This window comes from Triturus cristatus, chromosome 3_1 (genome assembly GCF_964204655.1).
Source record: "Triturus cristatus chromosome 3_1, aTriCri1.1, whole genome shotgun sequence".
NCBI lineage: Eukaryota > Metazoa > Chordata > Amphibia > Caudata > Salamandridae > Triturus > Triturus cristatus.
This window is the reverse complement of record NC_140583.1, coordinates 1,060,311,433-1,060,335,292: the sequence shown is the minus strand read 5'-3', so window position 1 is coordinate 1,060,335,292 and position 23,860 is coordinate 1,060,311,433. Positions and strand designations below refer to the sequence as shown.

Sequence of the window (23,860 nt, the reverse complement as noted above, 5' to 3'; positions counted from 1 at the left end):
ATTCAGAATGTGGGACCCACGGTCCCACTGTCATACAACCATTCAACCATGATCCGGATTGGCCATTGCAGTGGTAATTTCCAGAGCTACTGCACCTATCACCCAACCCCACAAGAAACTACCATGAATCACAATCTACTATCCAGGATGAGAGGGAAAATCCTCAATCCCAACATCCAATCTTTGAATTTGACAGCATGCCTCTTGAGGTCATAGAGTATGGACCCCTACATTTACCACCGGACTGTATGAAAATTCTCAAGGAAGCAAAATGACCATCTACTAGGAACCCCTATGCTTTCAAATGGGAATTATTTGTTTAGTGCCTTAATAACAATCATGATCTACTCTCGTGCCAAGAGAATATTATACTCCCTCCCTTAATTACATTTGATACAGTCTAAGCTTCTATTCTCTTCGATCAAAGTTCATCTAGCTGTCATAACAGTGTATCGTAAAGGCCCAAATCAAAGGTCATTCTTCAGAATCTCAGTGATAAGGCTTATTGGACGGACTAAAAAATATTTACCTTCCAGTTAAAAGGCCTTCCCTTCCATCAGAGTTGAATCTGTTTCTTTCTAAAGTCATGACTTCTCCTTTCAAGCCTATTCATAAGTCTACATTGCAGCAGCTTTGCTGGAGAGGTGATCTTCTGGTTGCCATTACATTGGCAAGGAGAGTGTGTGAATTACAGGCTTTAACTGCTAATGACCCACAATTGAATTTCCACCACAACAGGGTAGTATTAAGAACACACCCCTCTTTTACGCCCAAAGTAATATTTTCATCTTAATCAAACTTTTTCTCTCTAAGTATTTTCCTGCAATCTAGCAGCCGCAGCACGGAGATCTTTGATTTTTTCTAGATGTAAAGAGTCCTAAAGTTTTATCCATGCTAGACTAAAACCATCGGAAAAATTAATCACCCTTTTTTTTAAAACAATTGTCCATTATAGGCTGGCTTAGCATCTTCCAAACAGACTGTTGCCCCATGGATTGTATCCTGCATTACATGCTATTAACAGTTTGGGTCATGAATTTCCCCCTCTCAGAAATGACTAAAGCAGAATCCTGGACATGTATTAATACTTTAACTAGACATTACTGTCTTTTTGAAGATTCTTGAACTGATATATTGGTGGGTCAAAGTACATTATGCAATGTGTTTAATTTAATAGACCCAAAGACTCATTGAAGTTGTACTAAATGCCTTAATATTAAACAATATTTTCTCTTACAATGACTAACTTGCAGTAGGAATATGCTTGCTACTCCAATCTACGTTTATGACTGTTATTGAAAATTCTATGATGCAGAAGAAAATTTTATTACTTACTTGTAATTCTGGTTCTGCATTGCAGTCGTTACGACTGCGTACCCTCTCCCTCAACACTCTAAATCACATCCTTGGTAATTTGAGAAAAAATACAAATTACATTCTATACGTTTACCTTGCAGTGTTTTCACTGTATTTAACACTGTTTATGGCAATTAATGGTGAACACCTGGTACAAAATAAAATATATTTTAATCATACAGATTTCTTTGTCAGTTCCACTAATTGCTGACAGGAGTCTATTTGGCCTTTGCTCTTCTTTTGAGCAATCTTGGATAATAAGAAGTTAGACTCCCATGGATTTGTTCTTCTCCATCAGTACCCATCAGTGGCCCCCTCCCACTGATGGGAATTGTGAGGGAATGGGATGTTATATGTAGAGCTCCCGGGTTTACTGTATTTATTGTTTTGACATTCCTGCTTGTATTTATCCATATTTATTTTTTGCTAATTTGATCTGTTTTTATCCATATTTTTGGGGGGTTTTGTGAAAATAAATAATGCTTCCACATTTATTTAACTGATAAATTTGCACTCATGCTTGAACGCCTGCCGGGTTTCAGTGATATGAACACCTGCAAAAGATATATCAATGCACTTATATGAATATATGCAGATTGCAGTATTAACCTTGTTGTTGAGTCTCACATGAACGAGGTGTTGACCGAACATCTTGTAAGGGCAAGTATTCTGGATCCCTCCCAGAATGGCTTCCGTGCTGGCCACAGCACCGAGACTGCCTTGCTCTTTATGACGGAACATCTCCGCTCTGTACTTGACTCTGGTCAGACTGCGGCACTGATATTACTTTATCTCAGTGCCGCGTTTGATACGGTCTCGCATAGGATTCTACTCCAACGTCTCAGGGAGGCGGGTGTTCTGGGCATTGCTCTTGACTGGTTCCGCTCTTTTCTTACTGATCGGACCTTTAAGGTTGCTACTCCGCCTTTTGAGTCCAAATTCTATTCGCTGGAGATGGGTGTGCCTCAGGGCTCGTCGTTGAGTCCCACACTATTCAACCTCTATGTGAGACCGCTGGCGGATGTCGTCAAGCATTGGGGCCTGACGATGGTCTCCTATGCTGACGACACCCAGCTGGCGGTTGCCCTGAGTGGGGACTCTGACCTTGACGCCCCCAGATTCCGGGATGGTCTCTTGGCGGTGGCTAGCTGGATGAATGCCAATTGCCTTTAATTAAATGCAAAAAAACCCGAGGTCATGATTGTGGGTAAGCGGACGGATCTTTGGGGTGATAGGTGGTGGCCTCCGGAACTGGGTGTAACTCCTGTTCCAGTTTCAGAGGTAAAGAACCTGGGGGTGTGGTTAGATTCTGTCTTGAGTTTCAGTGTCCACACAAAAAAAGTGGCGGCTACCTGTTTTGGCATTTTGCGAGGGCTGCGACCCATCTTGAGGTTCTTTGATGCTTCTACCAGACAGCTGGTCATACAGGCATCCATACTATCGCGGCTTGATTACGCCAGTTCGCTCCTGCTGGGGGCCAACCAGGCTGAAATTGCCCGGATGCAACGTGTTCAGAATGCCGCAGCAAGAGCCCTGGTAGGCTTACCGAGGTTCTGTTCTGCGGAAAGTACCATCCGTGCTTTGCACTGGCTGCCTATGGCACAGAGGATCCATTTTAAGACCCTGTGCCTTTCTTTCAAGATCCTCAAGCGGGCCTCTCCTCAGATTCTTGCCAATCTTTTGGTGCCCTACGTGGCCTCGCGTTCTCTTAGATCTCTAGGACAAAACCTGGTGGTGGTCCCGCGGTTTAGGCTATGCAGGGCCGGAGGCCGGTCCTTCCGGGTTTTGGCTGCAAAGTTGTGGAACTCTCTTCCACCCCATATGCGTGAAATGGACGAGCTTCTGAAGTTTAGGAGGGCCATCAAAATGCATTTGTTTCCTTCCTCACTTTAGTATTTTGATCTGCGCGCTTCTGCCTCTGTATAGCTTTGTTGTGTTGGGACCTTTCTTTAAGCGCCGGGACGCCCCTTGGCTGGGGCAGCTGTGCGCTATAAAAGTGCTTTTAACATAACATAACATAACATAACCTTGTGCATATCAACTGCTGTTTGTCTCTTTACTAAAAATCCTTTCTTTTTAACCCCCATACCTATCAATCCACACAGTTATTGGCCTGCCAGTCATGGCAGAGGGTATTTATAATCATTCAAAAGCAACCCAATCTCTATGTTTATCCACATTTAAAAATAAATACATACCAGTAAATACATGGTTTTCTGTCTGTCTTTATCTGTAAAGATCAATAAATAAGGAAAACAGAGAGCCTTAATTATATGGTCTGGTGTTGATGCAAGAGAGACATGATGCTGACGTTGCTGTGTAGTGAATGGTGTTCTTCCTGGGTCTACTCAGTCTTGAGAGGCGGTTCAGGCCTTTGGGGTTGATGCCCCTCGAAGTCCTCTTGGGGTCAGCAGAAGTCCAGTTGCCAGTGGGCTACCAGTCACTCAATTCAGGTGAATCAGTGGTTTCCTGCTTTTGATGATAACTCTCCTTCTGGGTGACCAAAATGCACTCCAATGACTTTCCCAGGTCCAGAACATTCTTGTGCAATGTTTGAGCATTGGGTCCTGCTCTCTTAGGATCCAAGGCGGCGATCCAGTGATATGGGCTACCAGCTCGCCCCAGCGGGCTTCTTCAGTGTTTGTGGCCATGTGCTGCGAACAGGAAGTCCGCCAACTGACTCTTGAAGTCTCTGCTTCAAACTGGGCTCAGTGGACTACTTCTCCATGAGCAGGGCACAGCAGACACAGCCCTTTCCTTCGCTAGCTCATGGAGCGGTAGGTGTAGTCCAAACTTCGGTGCAGCCTCTTTGCCGGTTCCAGGATCATCAGGGCAATCCCTCTTTGGTCTTCTTCTCCAGTCAAGCAAGATCTGAGTTCTGGGTGCCAGAGGTCACCTTTTGTGCCCAGAAAGTGCCTCAGGGGAGGTTGGTGTTACTAGTTAATGAGCTACCAGGATCCCTCCCTCCTGATGACAACTTCCTGTGAAGTGTGGCATCTAGCTATCCCAGAGTACTCTATTTAACCCACTCCCAAGATGTCGGGATCCCTGTCTTGATGCGTGGAGCTCAGTAGTACACCCTAGAGGTGTGGCCACTTTGGGCTACACGCCCATGGTAACAAGCATTTGCAATGCAATAGGTCTCGCATTTACACGAGTTTAAGCACCTTTGTAAATGACAATGTCTTTTATTTATGTTTTAATAACTAAAACCAAAATAAAAGGCATAGCCATTTACAATGCCAATAGCTCAAACTCTTTTCACTTTGGGGTGAGGCCTGCTCAGCGCCTGTAACGTGCCCCCTAGACCTGCTCGGCTCACCCGGCAGGTTTGCGACTGCTCTTGGGCGGCTCATGAGAGCTGTGTGATCTTTGGCAAGGTTCCCTGGCCTGCGCGAAGCACCACCCTTGACTTTCAGCGAGAGCTGCACGTTCATCTGTATTTGATAAGCGGAAGGAGGTGCACTTCCTATTGCTTTACCAGACTCCTGTGACCATCACCCTGTGGAGAAAGAGGGAAAGTGTGCAGGCCAATGCCTTTGCAGACACTTGCAAACTACCACGGAACTGTCCTTGCTCCAGCCCAACCGGCCTTTCAAAGGAAACAACCCGACATGTGGTTGACTCTGCTCTCGCACTAGTCTCCGATTCGATGACCGTCTCTACCCCAGCCCTTCGACTTTAAAAGGCATTGGCTTAACATGAATCACTCCACCCTTCTACTGGAAGCCTTTCAGGGGCACCGAACCATGACGTCACGGCCTCTGCTCAAGTCTTATCAGGGACATCTTTCTAACAAGGAATTACTTGTACCCAGGCCTAACCGCCTCTCAGCGCGAAGCTTAACGTGTTCCAACACTGTCCAGCCTTGTCTCTGATGCAATATACAACCAAGATATCAACGACGGGGGTCACGCACTGGAATGCGGTCATATGGACAAGATCACATAACCTGTCAACTGTAGGTAGACAGTGACCAGGCAGGGGAGGTGGATTCCCACCAATGAGAGATCTGCTACCTTCACTCCCAGATCCAAGGACAGTAGCTTCCGGGAGTCTGATATTTACACAGAAGCTGATATGGAAAGGCTGTGAGCAGAGGGGTGGAGGGAGGTGGGCTTGTGCATTGGCGAGGCTGAGAGAGAGAAAGAACCAGAAGGGAGGAGGGGGGAGAGGGAAAAAAAGAGGAGAAACTGACAGGTGAGGAGTGAGGCAGGCAAAGTGTGTGTGTGTGTATGGAAGAGAGGTGGAGGAGTGATCGAGTCTGTGTGTGGTTAAAAAAGATAGGGTGAGGAATACGCGTTTGTAGGTGTGCGTGTAAAAGAGAGGAAATGAGAAAAATCGGAGAGAGAGAAGCAGTCTTATCAAAGGTACCGAGGAAGGGGCCGTCTCTCCAATTCAGACATCACCCATGTACTTCTGTACGCAAATGTGCATCTCGGTCTGTGCGTTTCTGTCGGCCTGCTTGTGTATGCGTGCATGTGTCTACTGGGTGATGATGATGGTGTGTGAATGCAAATGGGGTGCGGGGGCCTTTATCTGTATACCTTATCTAGGTATGTGTGTTTATCGGCATGCACGCCTGTGTGAGCATTAGTGTGCTTGCCTCTGTGTGCCTTTTGTGTAGATTCATGTGTGTATGTCTTTTGTAGTTTGTAGTTTGGTGTCTTTACATATGTGCGTGGTTTGGAGTTTATGGATGCTGTGAATTTGTCTTGATGCATGTGGTTCGAAGTGTGTGACTGGTGTACAAGTTTTAGGGGTCCAGTGTGTGTGGGTTTATGTAAGGACTAGTGCATAGTTGTTGTGCTTTGGAGAGTTTGATATGTGTTGTGGTTCAGCGTGTGGGAGGTTGTGTGCGATTTAGCGTGTGAGTGTGCGGCTGGTGCACTGGTGCTGTTTGGTGTGTGTGTATTGTTCAGAGTGTTGGAGAGTTGTGTTTAGAGTGTGTGGCTGATGGCGCTCATGTGCAATTTGATGTGTGCGTTGTGTTCAGCGTGTGGGAGGTTGTGTGTGGTTTAGGGTGTATGCGAGATGAGAGAAATATTGCCCCCTCCACACTTGAAATTTAGACTATGACAAGGAGGCCCTTCTCTTCACCAGATATCCTTCGATAAACCACTGCAAAGCCCGATCAAGGATACCAAGCACTATGTAAATACCACTACAATGTAACACACTACGTGCGTCTTCCCAGCCCCACTGGCAGCATTGACTAGTCTGATCCTGGGGTAAAAGGACTGAGCAGCTGTGATTCACTGCGGCTACGGTTGCTCAGAGACTGTAGGAGGAGGCGCTTTCGACTAGATCCATCCTTCTAGGCTCTTCTGGATCGAATGATGTCACATGGTTGACGACCGAGCAAAACCCAGAGGGAATGCTTATGAATTTTTCTTACCAAGCCCTGGGGCGATGTTTGCAGCCTGCCAGTGTGGGCTGCCTCGCATGCCTTTTGGTTACTTTTTTTTTTAAAAAAAGGAATGCAGCGTCCCGCGAATGCCGCTCTGAAATTTTAACAAGATCCGCGGCCGCGAGACGCGCTCTGTGGTGGGGGAGGGGGCGGAGCGAGGCGCTTGGGAGAGCAAGCGAGAGAAAAGACAGATGGCGCCTCGAGGAAAGCCAGATGGCAGCTGTGTGTGTGCCCGCGCGCGTAACCTTTTAGGCCACAAGCAAAAGCTTGTGGTCGGATTTCTAAAGCCCACTCACTAAATGTCTCGCCAGACCAGCGCATGCGCTGACTCAGGCGAGACCTAAAAACAGTTTGGCCAATGTTTTCCCCTTCTCTGTCCCCGACACCAACCTTTTTACCCGAACAAAAGAGCAACCCCTCTCTAGTGAGTTCACCATTCGCCCTTCAAAGGCAGCTTCCCCTTTGAAGGTTGCTTTTTGGACCAACACCCCCTGTGGCTTCCTGCTAGGAGGAGGTAACATCTCTTCCAGTGGCAGGTCTCTATTGCTACCTGTCTTGGGAGCCGTTGAAATGTCTCCCCAGCCGGTCAGAAGGCTGTCTCGTGGCAACCCTCAGCAAATGGCCACTGGAAAACAGGGAAGCAGAGTGGCAACTTTCTAAAAGTTGCCTGTGGCAGCAACTTAGATTAAGTTTGACTTGGGCAACAAGTCCCGTGTAATGTAACAAGCTGTTTGATACCTTGAAGTACCAACTTTGGTAGTTCCATTCAGAAGTTAGCACAACTGAGTTGTCAGTGTGTAACTCTGTACTCACCGATGGTGCTACCAATCTCTCTCATAGTAAAAACAACAATTGCTGGTTTTTACTGTTGGAACAAGTTAAAACATGCACCACATTTATTAATATGCTTCGCCCTGCCTAAAGGCTTGTTAGGTCTGCTGTTGGGGTAACTTACACATACATATTAAAAAGGGAGTTTGGACTTTGCCATTGCTTATATTGGCACAGTCGAGGTAGCAGTTTTAAACTGCTCTACCAGCCTGCGGTGGCCGACTGGTAGTCCTGGTTTACCTTGTTCCACTCAGGGGACACAATAATTGCTGCAGTCCCTGATAAGACATCCCAACTTGCAGGCCCAGGGTACCCCTGGTACCAAATACTAGGAAGTATATAGTGTACTAGTAAGTTAGATTGTGCCAATTGGCTATAAGCCAATCAAACAGACATGTTTAAAGGTCAGGGCACCGGCGTTGCGGTCTGTCCAAATCTTTGGGTATGACCATACAAAAAGAGGCAATTCCTTATAGGAGCCCTTTCTTTTTTTAGATCTCCTTGCACTCTAATCTGTTACTTTTAGGTGGGAATTTTCTGATGAAGAAAAGAAAAGTAGCTTAATATTTCTTCCTCTCTACAGCCCCTCTTCCCATTGTAACATAGTGTAGTTAGAACAGCAATAAATGGCCCATATCTTTCTTCACCATGAATTGCTTTCAGTTGTATCCTCATTTGTGTTTATACCTCTCCCATTAACAAGGTCCACATAGGTATTGTTATGAAAATCAAGTAATAAGCTTGATACAATACCCTACAATGTATTTATTGTTAGGTTAATTTGTAAAAGAAGGATATGACCAAAAAATACATTTTTGTAGAAATACTTTATCTAAATACTGCTCTTGTGCAACATACAATGAAACAAGTAAAATGTACTCAATGAGTGCTACAATGAGGAAGGGCAGGAAAATTAGCTAGTCAGGAGCTCGAACAGTAAAACATGTTTGGGTATTGTGCTGAGTTTATTCATTTATTTTCATGAAGGTACTTATAGGTTTCTTGTTACATTTGGTACCCCTGTTCATGTGGGTCTACGGGTTGATTCTGTAGTACATGTACGTAGTTCTACCTTATGGCACAGGTGGCTGCTTGTCATCTGTTCACCACAAGCCACAATTCCCCCAGCCCACATAACGCACCATTCACTAGGAGGCACTCACCAACCTGGTCATCCACTACCCTCCTTTCTTTCCATTCCAGTGGACCTCTGGCCCAGTGTTCGGTGCCCACAAATAAGTTCACAATTTAGTCCACGTACGGAAGTACCCTTTTTTGACATGGTAACCCCCATTTTTAGGTCTCGCCTGACCCAGCGCTTGCGCTGGTCTGGCGAGACTTTAAGTAAGGGCTTAAAAAAATGCTACCGCCGGCTACAGCTTGCAGTGCATGTGCGCGGGCGCGCGCTTATGAGCAGAGGCGCCATATGGCATTCCTCATGCTCATCAAGCGCATCACTCGCCGCGCGCTTAAACGCGATCACTTTCGCGGCCGCGCGACGGCCAGCACGCAAAACTCGCTTTATACTCCCTTGTTTTTTTACTTTCAGCGCGCGCGCGCACACAACACCCGGGCTTGAACACCCCCCTCACTTTTACTTTTGTTGACTTGTGCTTTGTTGTTTTTTGGCCTCAAGCCTTGGGGTTTTTGGGGGGGGTTTTTGTACATGGAATCAGGTCCTAGCTGAGAGCGCTGATGTCGCTCGGATCCCATGCCAAAGTTCAGGGTTATATCTGCGCTGGCGCGGACACTATTCCTGGAAAACCGTGCTCTTCACCAGACGGTGTCGTGACTCAGGGTGGGTGAAAGTTGAAGCAATCTCACCAATTCAAGAGGGCATGTGGTGGTAGATGGGGCATATTGGAGCAATCTCACATTAGTGCAAATAAACCTGTGCAAAAACATTTTCACTTTATTTCCCGATATTTTTGCTGTCTTCGTAATAAGAAATATTTTTTTAAAATTATATTGCTCAGTTTGCTTATTTAATTTGGAAAAATGAATATTCATAAATGAGGATATGTGTAGTAAAACAGAATGACTTGTAAAGAATACGCATGTAGCTTTTTTCCTTTTTACACTTTTGAAAACATCTTTTGTTGACATGGATTGCGACAATCATTTGCTCCTTTTGGTATTACACAAGCTGCTTGGGAGTGCATTTTTTTTTTTTTTGCAGCTGCAGCAGTGCAATGTTTCTGTCATGTTTGTTCCCTGCCCATCACCACAGCGTTTACCTGTGCACATCCACAGCTAATGTATCCTGCTCACACCTGGGGCGGTGTCATGGTCCCATTTTCAGCGCGGTGCTAGAGAAAGGGGTATGTGAGTTTCTTTTTAGTGCCTTCAGCGCAAACTTTAACTCGAAGGAGCAGTTTATTCCCATTATAAGGCACTGCTTTTATCTTCCCCAGCATTGGTGCACTAACAGGCTGTCTAGTGTGTGCCTTGCCTTAGACCACGGGTACTCATAGTATGGGCCGCCAGCGGCCCGGCAAGCCTTCCTTGGCGACCCGTGGACCTTGCAGACATCTTACCTGTGCTTTTTTTTTTTTTTTTAAGAGTGTCAGCAAACACCGCCGGTTGCAGCAGCACGGAGCTATGGGGGCCGGGCGATTCTTTTAAAGACCATTCTCTTGTTAATGAGGCTTTGTTGTATTTCACCTCTTTTTAGCGACCCTGCATCTCCCCTCTGATTAAGTGGAGATACAGGGGCGCTAGGAAGAGGTGAAATACAACAAAGCCCCATTAACAAGTGAATGGTCTTTTAAAGCCCTGTGAAGTACTCTGGTGTGGCTGTGTGTGTGCCCGCTGTGTGTGTGCCCGGGAAGAAGTCAGCCCAGGGTGACACACGCGGGGTGAGGTGACAGAGGGTGACGAGCACAGCAGGGTGTGAGAGCAGCGGGTGAGGTGACGGAGGGTAGCAGGGAGTGAGAGCAGCAGGTGAGGTGACAGAGGGAGACAGATGGGGACAGAGAGAGGGAGATAGAGTTAGGGCGACAGAGGGAGACAGACAGAGAAAGAGAGACAGAGAAAGGGAGACAGAGGGAGACAGAGGGAGGGAGATGGAGACAGACAGAGGGAGGGAGACAGAGGGGGAGAGAGAGAAGGAGGGAGACAGAGGGAGAGAGGGAGACGAGCAGAGTGAGGGAGACTGAGGGAGACAGAGAGAGGGAGGGAGGGAGAGAGAGAGAGAGAGAGTGATAGAGGGAGGGAGGCGGAGAGAGAGAGGGAGGGAGAGATAGAGAGAAGGAGGGAGAGATAGATAGAAGGAGGGAGAGATAGAGAGAGGAAGGGAGACGGAGCGAGAGAGATAGATAAATAAATAGAGAGAGAGAGAGAGAGATGTGTGTATGCCGGGTCTGGTGGCTACGTGGATGAAGGCGTCTGCTGCAGGGGCCTGGGTTCAACCTCATGGGCATAGTTTATTTTTTTGCTCTAGCCCCGCCCCCTCACCCTACTGCCCCCACCCCCACCGGTGCGGCCCTCGACCACACTGTAAATTTGGCCCCCGAGAGAAAGTTTGTGAGTACCCATGCCTTAGACTAACTTACAATCTGTTCACACATTTGATATGTTCTCTACGGTGCAGCATGCATGCAATGTGTGAAAACGTGGGGGAAATTAAACGACTTCTCCTATTTAGGCCCTGCCTAAATGAGGCATTATTTTTTGGCGCTAAGCCCTTTCTAACGATTTTAGTAGATAGGACTTTGCGTCAAAAAGAGAGGGTGGTCGCGTACGAACACCCATGTACCACCCATTGGCGCCAACAAGTGAAGTGCTATTTGTGTTACTTTTAGGGCTACTTTCCAGGGCATAAAACCTTTTGAGCAGGAAAGTAAATATTTTATAAAGCCTTTGTGCCAGTTTTCATCACTCTGCATGACTTTGCAACGGTGTGATGTCTTGATAAATCTGCCCTACTTAAATTAGTGTATCGGCTGCAGACAGCAGAGCTCAGAAACACCGGGAAACAAGCATTGGCATAGCCAATAGGTCTCGCTTTTGGGACCATATAAGTATTTAGTTATGCAGCACAATATCCTTGGTGCAACAACATCCACTGTTGCATGGCTAAACACTTATATAAAGTCCCAAAAGCGAGACCTATTGGCTATGCCAATGCTTGTTTCCCTGGTATTTGATGCAATTTTGACTGAAGTGCACTGGGGTCCTGCTAACAAAGTTCTCAGTGCCAGTATTTTTTTCCCAAAAACAAGTTAACTGTGCAATTGTTCCACTGTTGGCTGGGCCTTTAGAACCCCTGTAAGTCCCTAATAAATGGTACTCTTGGTACCTAGGGCATGGGTACTAAGGAGTGTCCCTAAGGACTGCAGCATATCTTGTGCCACTGTAAGGGACTCGCCACCCAACTTATGCATACTACCATAGCAGGCTACGTGACATGGTGCGGACAAGTGAAAGCACAACATGGTACACAGCCTGTGTTCCAAGTCCCCTGACACTGCATGAAATATATGCAAGTCACCCCTATATCAGGCCTTACAGCCCTAAAGCAGGGTGCAATATATTAAATGTGAGGACATATCTGCTTGAGCAGAGATGAACAAGTTACTTACCTTCGGTAACGCTTTTTCTGGTGGATACAGTATCTGCCTGTGGATTCCTCACCTTGTGAATATCCCCTGCGCCAGCATTCCACGGAACTTTTCTTCCCCAGCATTCCACGTCGACGTGGGCGACGTCACAATACATCGGCTCCGCACGCGACTCCGTGCGACGTCATCGGAGCCATAAGAAGCCCACGTCGGCGTGATGACGTCAGTTCCACCCATTTTTTCCGTGCCTTCGAGGCGAACAGGTGAACCAACGACAATCCCAAGTATACACAGTATATAGAAAAACCAATACATATACATAGCATACAAAACAAAGGAATGCTAATCAAACAAGCATTACCTACAAATGTACAAGAGAAAATATAAGCATTTCAAACAAGACCAATTTCATGGTATACAAAAGGTGGACAACGGGGAGGCGGGTGGGTTGGTGAGGAATCCACAGGCAGATACTGTATCCACCAGAAAAAGCGTTACCGAAGGTAAGTAACTTGTTCTTCTGATGGATACATCTGCCAGTGGATTCCTTACCTTGTGAATAGATTCCCACAGCAGTCCCCACTCCCGGAGGAGGGTGTCCACCTTCCTATACCAGAAAGTCTTGCAAGACAGAGCGCGCGAAGTGGCCCTCCCTCCTCATCTCAGAGTCCAAGCAATAATGCTTTGCGAAAGTATGGAGGGAGGCCCAAGTCGCGGCCTTACAAATATCTGCCACAGGAACACCCCGGGCCAGAGCAGATGTTGAAGACTTAGCTCTAGTAGAGTGAGCACGAATACCCTCAGGAGGAGTCTTACCAGCCAAGGCGTAGCAGATCTTGATGGTCAGTATAATCCACCTTGACAGCGTGCGCTTGTGCACCGCTCTACCTTTAGAACGACCAACGTAGCCAATAAAAAGCTGGTCATCAACACGAAAGTCCTTGGTCCTGTCCAAATAAAAACTCATAGCCCTCTTCGGGTCAAGGCGATGGAGTCTTTCTTCTTCTTTGGAAGGATGAGGGGGTGGATAAAAAACAGGGAGGGTAATAGACTGCCCCAAATGGAAAGGAGTAACAACTTTTGGCAGGAAAGCAGCCCTGGTCCTGAGAACCATCCTTTCAGCATGTAAGGTAAGAAAAGGAGGTTTGGAACTAAGAGCTTGAAGCTCACTTACCCTCCTTGCCGAGGTTATGGCTACAAGAAAGACCACCTTAAAGGACAACAGCCTCAAAGGACAATTATGAAGAGGCTCAAATGGGGACCCCATTAAAAAGGTTAAGACAAGATTAAGGTCCCACTGAGGCATTACAAATGGAGTGGGAGGAAACATGTTTGTAAGGCCCTTGATGAACCTCAGAACAACCGGAGATTTAAATAACGAAGGTTGATCTGGAAGGCACAGAAATGCCGACAAGGCCGAAAGGTAGCCCTTAACCGTGGCCACCGCACAGCCCTGCTGAGCCAAGGAAAGAGCAAACTGAAGCACATCAGAAAGATGAGCCTTTAAAGGGTCAATGGACCTCTCTCCACACCACTTTACAAACTTAGACCACCTGTAGGAGTATATGGACTTGGTGGAGTGTCGCCTGGCCGATAAAATAACGTCCACCACATCAGGTGGGAGAGAGAAGGAACTCAGGTTGCCCCGTTCAATCTCCAGGCATGAAGGTGTAAGCTCTGGAGGTGGGGGTGTAGAACCTGCCCCTCCGACTGCGAGAGGAGGTCTGCCCTCAGAGGGAGACGGAGCGGAGGGCACGAGGAGAGGTGGAGAAGATCTGTGTACCACACCCTTCTTGGCCAGTCCGGGGCGACCAATATGACTTGGGCCCGGTCTTGGCGAATCTTCCTCAGAACCCGAGGAATCAAGGGTATGGGAGGAAACGCGTAAAGGAGTCGTGAGCTCCAACTCAACTGAAACGCGTCCCCCAACGCCCCCTGCATCGGATACTGGAGACTGCAGAATGACGGGCAGTGCGCGTTTTCTCGGGTGGCAAACAGGTCCACCCAAGGAGTCCCCCACGTCCGAAAGACGTGACGAACCACCTCCGGATGGAGCCTCCACTCGTGGTCGGCGGAGAACTGCCGACTGAGACTGTCCGCACGCACGTTCAGCACCCCGGCCAGATGATTTGCCATCAGACAAATCCGATGGTCCTGAGCCCAGGACCACAGCCGCAGGGCCTCTCTGCAGAGACAAAGAGACCCTACCCCTCCCTGTTTGTTTATATACCACATCGCGGTCGTGTTGTCCGTCAGGACTTGAACTGACTGACCGCGAAGGGAAGGGAGAAAGGCCTTGAGTGCCAAACGAATCGCCCGCAATTCCAGAAGGTTGATATGAAACAACCTCTCCTCTGGAGACCAAAGACCCTTGATCTCCAGATCCCCCAGATGAGCCCCCCACCCTAGGGTGGAGGCATCCGTTATCACTGTGGCCACCGATGGAGGTAGATGGAAAGGCTTTCCTTGGGACAGATTGCCCTCCACGCTCCACCAAGACAGATCCGCTGCAGCTTCTCCGGAGATCTTGATCGACTCCCCGAGATCCAGGTTGTGCTGATACCACTGCTTGCGGAGGCACCACTGGAGCGCCCTCATGTGCCAGCGTGCATGGTTGACCAACAGAATGCAGGAAGCGAATAGACCGAGCAGGCGAAGGACCTTCAGAACTGGAACAACCGCTCCACTGTGGAATAAAGGGACCATCTCCTGAATGTCGAGAATCCTTTGAGGAGGAGGGAATGCTCGACACACAGTAGTGTCCAGTACTGCCCCTATAAACAGGTTGCGTTGAGAGGGCACCAGGTGAGACTTGGGCACATTGATCGAAAAACCCAAGTCGAATAACAGCTGAGTTGTCACCTGCAGATGACGCTGCACCATCTCTGGGGACTCTGCCTTCAGAAGCCAGTCGTCCAGGTAGGGGAAAACCGGAATCCCCGACCTCCTGAGATGAGCAGCCACCACTGCCATCACCTTTGTGAAGACTCGAGGTGCAGTAGTAAGACCAAACGGGAGGACCGCAAACTGATAATGCTGCGACCCAACCGTAAAACGGAGATACTTCCTGTGCGACTTCAGGATTGGGACATGGAAGTACGCGTCCTGCAAGTCGAGCGACACCATCCAGTCTCCTTGCTGCAACGCTTGAAGAACCTGCGCAAGGGTCAGCATCTTGAACTTCTCCTGTTTCAGGTAAAAATTCAAGATTCTGAGGTCCAGAATCGGACGCAATCTGCCGTCCTTCTTGGGGATCAGGAAATACCGGGAGTAGCATCCCTGACCCCTTTCCTGCTCCGGAACCACCTCTATTGCGCCCTTCTGAAACAAAGCTTGAACTTCTTTCTGCAGGAGAAGCAGGTGGTCCTCCGAGCAATAACCTTGGCAAGGAGGGTAAGGGGGAGGAAACTCCCGAAAGGGAAGGGCGTACCCAGTCTCTACGAGGTTCAAAACCCAAAGGTCGGTTGTAACAGATTTCCAACCCCGTAGAAAGTAGGACACCCGACCCCCCACAGGTCTTACATGATCCGGGATGGGGGATCTAGGGCTGCTTCCCTGAAGCCTCATTTGGAGCAGAGGAGGAGGAGGAAGAAGAGGGGTTACGACCAGAACCTCTCCGACCCCTTTGCTTCCCTCTATAGGAACGATAGAGGGGATTTTGCTGCTGTTGTTGCTGCTGTTGTTGTGGCTGTCGGAAGGAGCGAAAGGATGACCTTCCGAATCCCCTAGCCTTACGGAAAGTTGAACCTCTCACAGGAACCTGCAGACCCAAGGACTTCGCCGTTAACCTACTGTCCTTAAAACGTTGAAGAGCAGAATCTGCCTTCTCCCCAAACAACTTTTGTCCATCAAAGGGCAGATCCACCAGCGTGGCCTGGACATCTGCAGAAAACCCTGAGGAACGGAGCCAAGCTTGTCTCCTTGCGGCAATGGACGGCCCCATAATCCTCGCCACAGAGTCCGCCGTATCCAGCCCAGACTGGATCACCTGCCTGGCAGCTGCCTGAGTGTCCGCCACAACCTCCATGAAGGACGACTTATCCCCCTCAGGTAACTTAGGGGCCAGAGTTTTTATAGAGTCCATCAGGGCATGAACATAACGCCCCAGCAAGCACGTAGCATTTGATGACTTCAACGCCATACTTCCTGAGGAGAAAGACTTTTTGGCCGCCTGATCAACCTTCTTTGACTCCCTATCAGCAGGAGATTGGGGGAAAGCACCCGAAGCATGTTTAGAACATGAAGCCTGCACCACTAGACTCTCCGGAGAAGGATGCGCGGATAAAAAATCCGGGTCTCCTGGCGCAACCCTGTATCTCCTTGCCACCTGCCTGCAAACTGCTGGAGCTGATAGAGGCTTCTTCCACACCTCCAACACTGGTTCCAAGAGAGCCTCATTGAAAGGTAGCAAAGGCTCCGAAGCCGACGTCGGGGAGTGCAACACCTCTGTGAGCAGATTGGACTTGTACTCCACAGAGGGCAGCTGCAGATCTAACAACTCCGCGGCCTTCTTGATCACAACATGGTAGGGCGCCAATTCCTGTGGTGGAGAAGACCTTGAAGAAGCATGCTCCCACTCCGGGGTGGTATCCAAACCACTTGCTACCTCTATACCTCCAAACTCATCCGAAGAAGAGTCGACCTCACCTTCTTCCACCTCAGCACGAAATCTTTCCTCCTCCAAAACCCTTTGGGCCTCACGCCTCGATCGATTCCGGGGAGCCGGCGTCGTCGACGTCGTACGCGGCGTCGGTGGAGCCAAAGGCATCGGCGTCGGAGGCGCTACAGGTGGAGTCGACGGCGCCGGATGCGGCGTCGATGGAGCCGGCCTCGGCGTCAAAGAAGGCTCCGAAGATTGACCATCCATCCGAGGTCGAGCCGGATTCCCAACCGGCGCCGGAAACTGCCAAGAAGGCGCCATCGGCATAAAAGGGAGAAAAGGAGCCTGAGCGTATTGCTGCGGCACTCCCAGAGAAAATGCCATCGGACCCACGGGACCTGCTGGTGCTCCGGATGGGAAGGATGCTCTCTGAAAAATGCCATACATGGCATTCAGAAATCCCGAAGGATCCGTACCTGGAGCCGGGAATTGGGGATAAGGAACTGCCCCTGTATCCTCCTGTGGAGCCACCGGCGTCGGCTCCTCCGAATCCTCCACCGGAACAGCGGAGTCATCAGGCACCGGGACAGACTCTTCCTGCTCCTGCTCCACATCAGATTCCACCCGACCCGGAGTCGAAGCCTTGGACGGCGCCGGCGACGGCGTCGGGGAACGAGCCAGAGTCCGCTTCGGAGAGGGAGACTTCGAAGACTTATCCGGAGAAGGCGAAGGAGACAAGACCTTGCTCTGACGTCGACGAGGCGAAGCCGACCTCGACCTCTTAGACTTCGAGGACCGACGCCGAGAAGAATGCCTCCTCTTCTTATGGTGCTTCTTCGACTTCGACGACCTCGAAGTCGAAGACTCCCGCCTGGACTTCTCCTTTTTCCTCCCTCTCTTCTCCCTCGTCGAAGACATACCGATTTTAACAAGAATACACCACTAGACTACAAAGTATCTAGAGAGCACTGGGAAAAAACCGTTGCGCGTCGACGGCGCGGAAAAAAGGGAACTGACGTCATCACGCCGACGTGGGCTTCTTATGGCTCCGATGACGTCGCACGGAGTCGCGTGCGGAGCCGATGTATTGTGACGTCGCCCACGTCGACGTGGAATGCTGGGGAAGAAAAGTTCCGTGGAATGCTGGCGCAGGGGATATTCACAAGGTGAGGAATCCACTGGCAGATGTATCCATCAGAAACCCATGTGCTGCCTAGTCAAATTTCTAGAATGTACAATGAACAGGGAAGCCATATTGAGTACGTGTACTGGGTACTCATCATTACAAGCTCCCCGGCTACTCGATGGTTTCACTGAAACCTATGGTGTTTGATATCAAACACCTTGTCTTAATAAACACATACTGATGCCAGTGGTGGATTTATTAAGACATGCACCCAGAGAGGGCACCATAGAAAACCTACCAACTTCTAGTGTACTGGCTGGCTGTTGTAGACCAGCCTGCCACCAGAGACAGGTTTCTGACCCCATGCAGGTGAGAGCCCATGCCCTCTGAGGTCATACACAATGCCTGCTCCAGACGTAGGTGTTAGCACCTCCAAGCAGGATGGCTAGTAATCAGCATATCAAGGCAGGAGACTTCAAAGGCCTCTGCCACCTTCGATATGTGATTCTGGCTTCCCCCAGACAGGGGGAATGCTGCCCCCTGCCCAGGGCCCATTTGGCACCAGGACAGGCAGGAACATTAGCTAGCCAGGATGCATTTTCACTATAAGGCTAGTTACACCCCTAAGATGGGCTACCTGAAGTTAATACGAAAAATAGAATTTGACCATCTTGGTTTTCGATGAAATTGGAAACACTGGGTCGGGGTTATGCCTACTCCCCACAGGAAGTGCTCATATAGGGGGTGGAGGCACCCGAAAGATAAGTAGCCCATTGACTACTACCGTACACTCCCCTTAATGACCCCAAATTAAGTATTTAGGTGGCACCCCTGACACCAGGAGCTTAGATTTAACGGACACAAATAGAAGAGGACAAAGAAGAGTGAAGAAGAGAGAGCGGAGTTCCACCTGCAGACGTTTTGGCACCAAACCCTGCCTGCATTGACGACTTGTTAATTTTGATCTAGTACAACTGTAATACCTGTTATTAATGTATGTGAGAATTGTTGTTATGAACCCCTAATTCTATGTATTTTGAAATACAAAATAAGTAGAGATACACTCGGAATTTATTTGTTCAGACAAATAATATGCATGGTCATGGTGAGACATCTTATATAAGATATAGACCGATAGTAAAACTCTTCTGTGTTAAACAAATCTCTTGTACGCAACTGCAACCTTACCTGTTAAACCCTGCCTGCCTGCACCTGTCCCGACAATTGCATCAAACCAACTCCTCCTGTGGCTGTGCATCTGCCAAGAGCCCTGGTGGACTGCCAGCATTTTGCAAATTGCCAGCTATCTCCCTTGGAGTAGAGGAGCTACTCCACTACAGCTTGCAGGTACCAAGCAGCAAAGTCCCCTCCACCATTCTGCCGCCCTCCCTCCCCCCCCACCCCCCCCAGTTCTATTTATGTAGCAGCCACCCAGGAAGAGGTATTGGTGCTCCAGAAGGTCCAATTTGTCCCCCCCACCAAGTGAGATGACGCCAGGACCAACTGGAGCAGCACAGCACCAGTGCCCGGAGTACCGGACCCGTTGCATCAAACAAAGCCTTTTTGAGTCCAATCCGGACTCCAAGAGCGAGCAGCCTTCAAGGGACATTAGCACCGCAGAGGCCCACTTTGAGAGTGGCCCAGCTGTCCTGTTTTAGTCTCCTCAACTGGCAAGACCAACAACCGTGAGTGCCTGTGACGCACAAACCCTTTCGACTTAACCGCTCTGCACCTGAACGCCCCAGCCTGGGTACCTGAGAACCAACTGCTTCTTTGCTCCCGGGGCCCTCACACACTGAGTTCCCCATTGGGTGCTCCTGGACTTGTGCCCAAGCTCTCCCTCTCTCCTTTGGTTTAGCACGCAAAGCTACCAACCCGACCAGCACCTCTTCACCCGGACGTTCCAGGGCAGGTAAAGATTAACTACTGGTGGTTCTTTTGACCTTACGCCCTACCACCTTAAGTCCTGACTGGAACCCCCGAAAACCTATTGCAGGTAACTGTGTGGAGTAAATGCCTTTTTTCGATTAGGAAAGAATTACATCCTTGAGACGCATAAGTGAACATTTTACTTACCTATAAAAATCAATAGCTCAAAAAGTACTTACTTGATAACGAAGTTCTTGGTGTTGAAATGTATATAAAAATACGGTCGTAGTGCAGTCAATACTCTGGGATCCGGGTGAGATGAAATCTATAAGACTACCTCCATGGGTGGTAGAACCCATCCAGACATTGGAACCCCACAAGCTCTGTCAGCTAGTTTTTAGTAAAGCGACAGGTTTGCTTCTCATGGCTCAGAACCTACAACAAAATCCTTCCAAACGACAGAAAGAATAGCAAAACGTTTAAGAAGCATTGTTGACTACTTTCAAGGGCGTTGAAGATCATGAGTGCATGCATGGTACTAACAGTACAGAAAAGGTATTTTCTGATTTCTGATCATTCTGTCTCTTTTTTTCCTCCCCACGACAAAAATGTGTCCCTCATCAAAATCAACATGCTTAACTTTCTGAATCTTTCCTTTTCTTTATCTCGCTCTCTTTATTTTTACTGTAAAACATCTCTTTTCCCCTATTGTAAGGATATGTCCCATACCATCCTACTGCTTAACATTTTGAGCCTTTTCTAGATCAAATTTGCCTAGGCACTGTTTCTGAAGGGCTAATCACTCAAGCCACATAGATACTTGTCAGGTGGCCAAAATCCTATGAAAAATGAATACTACATTATTACAGTGGGTATTTTTACCCACTATATCTTTGATGTTGTTTTGCTTCTTCCTTAGCAGGAGATACCCAAGAGAACGCAGATGGGCCCCCCACCCACCCGAGGCTTCAATCAGAATGAGGAAGACGATGAAGATGAGTCGGATGAATCTGGATCCGAAGACGATGATGACGACGAAGACGACGACGATGACGACGATGATGAGCATGGGGCTCCTTTGGAGGGGTAGGATGCAACACACACGTGTAAATGAGTGCAAACCTTGAGGGGAGGGTGTCTAGTCACACAAGTCGGTCGTGATAAGGGTTCCTAGACCTGTGTTGACAGTGCAGGTGGAGGAATTTGTTGCCTTTAGCTGCTACTGTGGGAAGCATTTTTGTGTGCAATTGTGTGTGTTTGCGTACACGTGTGTTTGCGTATGGCTCCTTTCATTATGTACCTCTAACTTTAATGTGTACATTCAAACACACACCATTTTTACAAAGGACCTATTCAGTTGTACAATCAACATTAAATGCATATCAACAGGATATATTTTTCAAACAGAGACTAGGGTTGTACCATCACAACACCATTCACAATAAAGTACACTTGAATGTGATATATTGACTCAAAAGTGCTGGACATCCGGGAACATCAGTCCTTTCTTTTGTGAGGCTCCAGAGCAAAGATCATTCGTAATTTGGTTTTTATTCTAGTTTCCTAGAATCAGTTTCTTATCCCAAAGTGCATTATCTAACCCACCCAAGAGATGAATGCTTTGCTTTTAATCATATCTTCTCATTTGTTCAGGGCTTATGACCCCGCAGATTACGAGCATCTGACCGTGTCTGCTGAGATCAAGGAGCTCTTCCAGTACATAACAAGGTGAGTTTCCTACCTCTTTCTGTGCATGTTTAGCTGGGGAAAGCAAAACTGAGAACCTTGCACAGTTTATTTAGTCTTACTCTTTGCTGATGGGTCAGAAGAAACATCAGTTGTTCTAAACTGTATTATTTGTTAAAGGTTTACACATTATTAATAGAAACCCTTAAAAAAAACTGTTAATAGTAAATCACAGAAAAGACAGACTCATAAATTCATCCTATATCATGCATACCTGTGAAATGAAAGTGTGCCCCATCACCAGAGAGAGAAGCAAGTGTTGAGAGATGAAACAAGGTATTTTGAGACAAATGTTCTTGAAGGAGAGTGTTTTTGGAGATTGTGGAGAACAAAGGACTTGTATATGTCCCAAAGTTACTTCTAGTACTTATTTGGAGGAAACCCAAGTGTCTTTTAGATAAGAAAAATGTTTTGGGAGTGGAGATAATGGAGGTTATGAGATTTCAAATATTTCTTCTTTATTCTATTGTGAAAAAAAGTCAGTCTGTGACTCAGGAGATCTTTTCAAGAGCCTCAAATGTTTTTTTCAGTCCTTTGAAGGAGCCCTTTCTAGTAAAGTTGGAGGTTTTTTTGTCTTTGGAAGTTGGTGTAGACGCGTTTCGACCACCATCATCGCCCCTATTATTCAGGAGTCTCATCAGAACAGCAGACTGGTAGAGCTTGTGCTTGGGAGACAAAGGGAAGTTAATGTTAGGAACTTTGGCTTGATGAAAAGCACCCATGTGTCAAAAGTGCTATTGTAGCGCATATCTTCTGCGAAGTAATGGGAGAAATCATCCTCTGAGAAAGGGAAGCCTTTTAGAAGAAGTTGAGATGAATGCCCAAATCACAAGCTTAAGTGGCAACATGTGAGCACAGATTCATGACAGTAGGCCAGGACAGAATATAGGATGTAACTCCTCTGTCAAGTGAAATCAACAATTTGGTCTTGGATGTGTTCAAAGTTGTGGCCTAACCGCTAGAGCAGTTGATCTCGAAGCTGGAGAACCAGGTTCGAGTCTCAGCCGGGACGCTCAACATCCTGTGATTCTGTGCAAATCACTTAATCTCCCCGTGCCTAAGAAAATGAATGCGTCCTTCTGTAATGCAACTGGTGCTCATGTGAAGCGCTCTGATACCATCGGGTCTAGTTCGCACTATATGAAACTCTTAAAAAAGAAAAAAAAGTTCTGAGATATCAAACAATGTACCGAATGTAAGGGGTTTGATTGTGAGGGTGTAGGGTGAGAGTCTTGTTTAAATTCATAGTTCAGTTGTGTCTCGTCCGGATACATGTAAAATGTAAAATTTTGCACCCACCTTAGTTGACAGTTTGGAAAGTAGACACATATAACTGTTGAACAAAAGTAGGAAAAGTAAAGAATAACGCCAGTTATCTTTATTTCATTGACAGAATCAAGTAGCGAAATTGATACTAACATAATAGAGTATTTAACATTTAAGATTTTGTTGCTGAAGAAAGTCACCAATTTTTCACAAATAGCAGCTGTAGGCAGAATGATATTGGTCCTGTCTGTGGGCAATTGGAGCTCCTTAGTTACACAAAACAGCTCCTTTGAAGAATAGGTGTGTGGGTAAATGGCACTTGTAGTATTCCGACTTTGCAGTTTTTATCTTTTGTTTCTAATCACTAGCCATCAGGAGTGGAGCAGACTTAAGGTCAGGCTGATGGGTGTTTCTCCACTGTCTTTCTGCTTACCGAGTTCTGGGGGTTTGATTTTATACTTCAGAAGAAAACCGTGGGTTCTTCTTTGTTTTAGTGTAGTTTTCTTGATTGTAAGGGGAAACTAAGTCTAAGCTGTTCAGCAAGGTGTGTGTGAAAGACTTTAAAGAGTCATCTATATTTGATTTCTCAATACAAGTAATGCACATTTTAAGTGACTGACAACAGTGAGATGCAATTAATTTGGGAGTAGCTGTTTTCCACTTTCTTTTGTGTTGGCAATGGGAAGAAATGCTAGATGTGCTATATATCTCATGAAAAAGGCTCAGACTGAAATATGTTACTGTTCTCACAATGCAAGAAGAGTAACTTCCCTGCATTGAAGATTGTCTAAATTAGAAAATATGGGGTCCAAAAGATGATCCTTAATGTGAGTAACTTGGTTTGTGATCAACTCTGTGTTAAAAATTTCAAGCAAGTTCTTAAACTGAAGATCTGACCCTGAAGATCTTCTAGCTATAGATGGAAATGGGCTAAACAAAAACGATATTTGTTTCTGGTGAGACCATAACAACCAATGTCTTCAGCTGAAGTGTTGAAGCACAAGGTAGGCATATTGGGAGGGCAGTAGATTAGGAGGAAATTGTAACTCACAATGGACAATTTTTTTGTCATGTTCTGCACAGTAAATGAGTGT

The 23,860-nt window shown here is 47.3% G+C and overlaps 1 protein-coding gene across 5 annotated transcripts in view; it reads left to right on the top strand.

The window, feature by feature from the left end:
- IFT46 (intraflagellar transport 46) overlaps positions 1-23,860 on the top strand; it is a 128,269-nt gene that overhangs the window by 55,760 nt on the left and 48,649 nt on the right. For 3 of the 5 annotated variants that reach the window (XM_085645846.1, XM_085645843.1, XM_085645845.1), the window contains exons 4-5: positions 20,674-20,840; positions 21,408-21,482. In XM_085645846.1, coding sequence (XP_085501972.1) covers positions 20,674-20,840; positions 21,408-21,482 — 242 coding nt within the window. The remainder of the gene's footprint in view (positions 1-20,673; positions 20,841-21,407; positions 21,483-23,860) is intronic. The other 2 variants (XM_085645844.1, XM_085645847.1) reach the window with 1 other exon arrangement.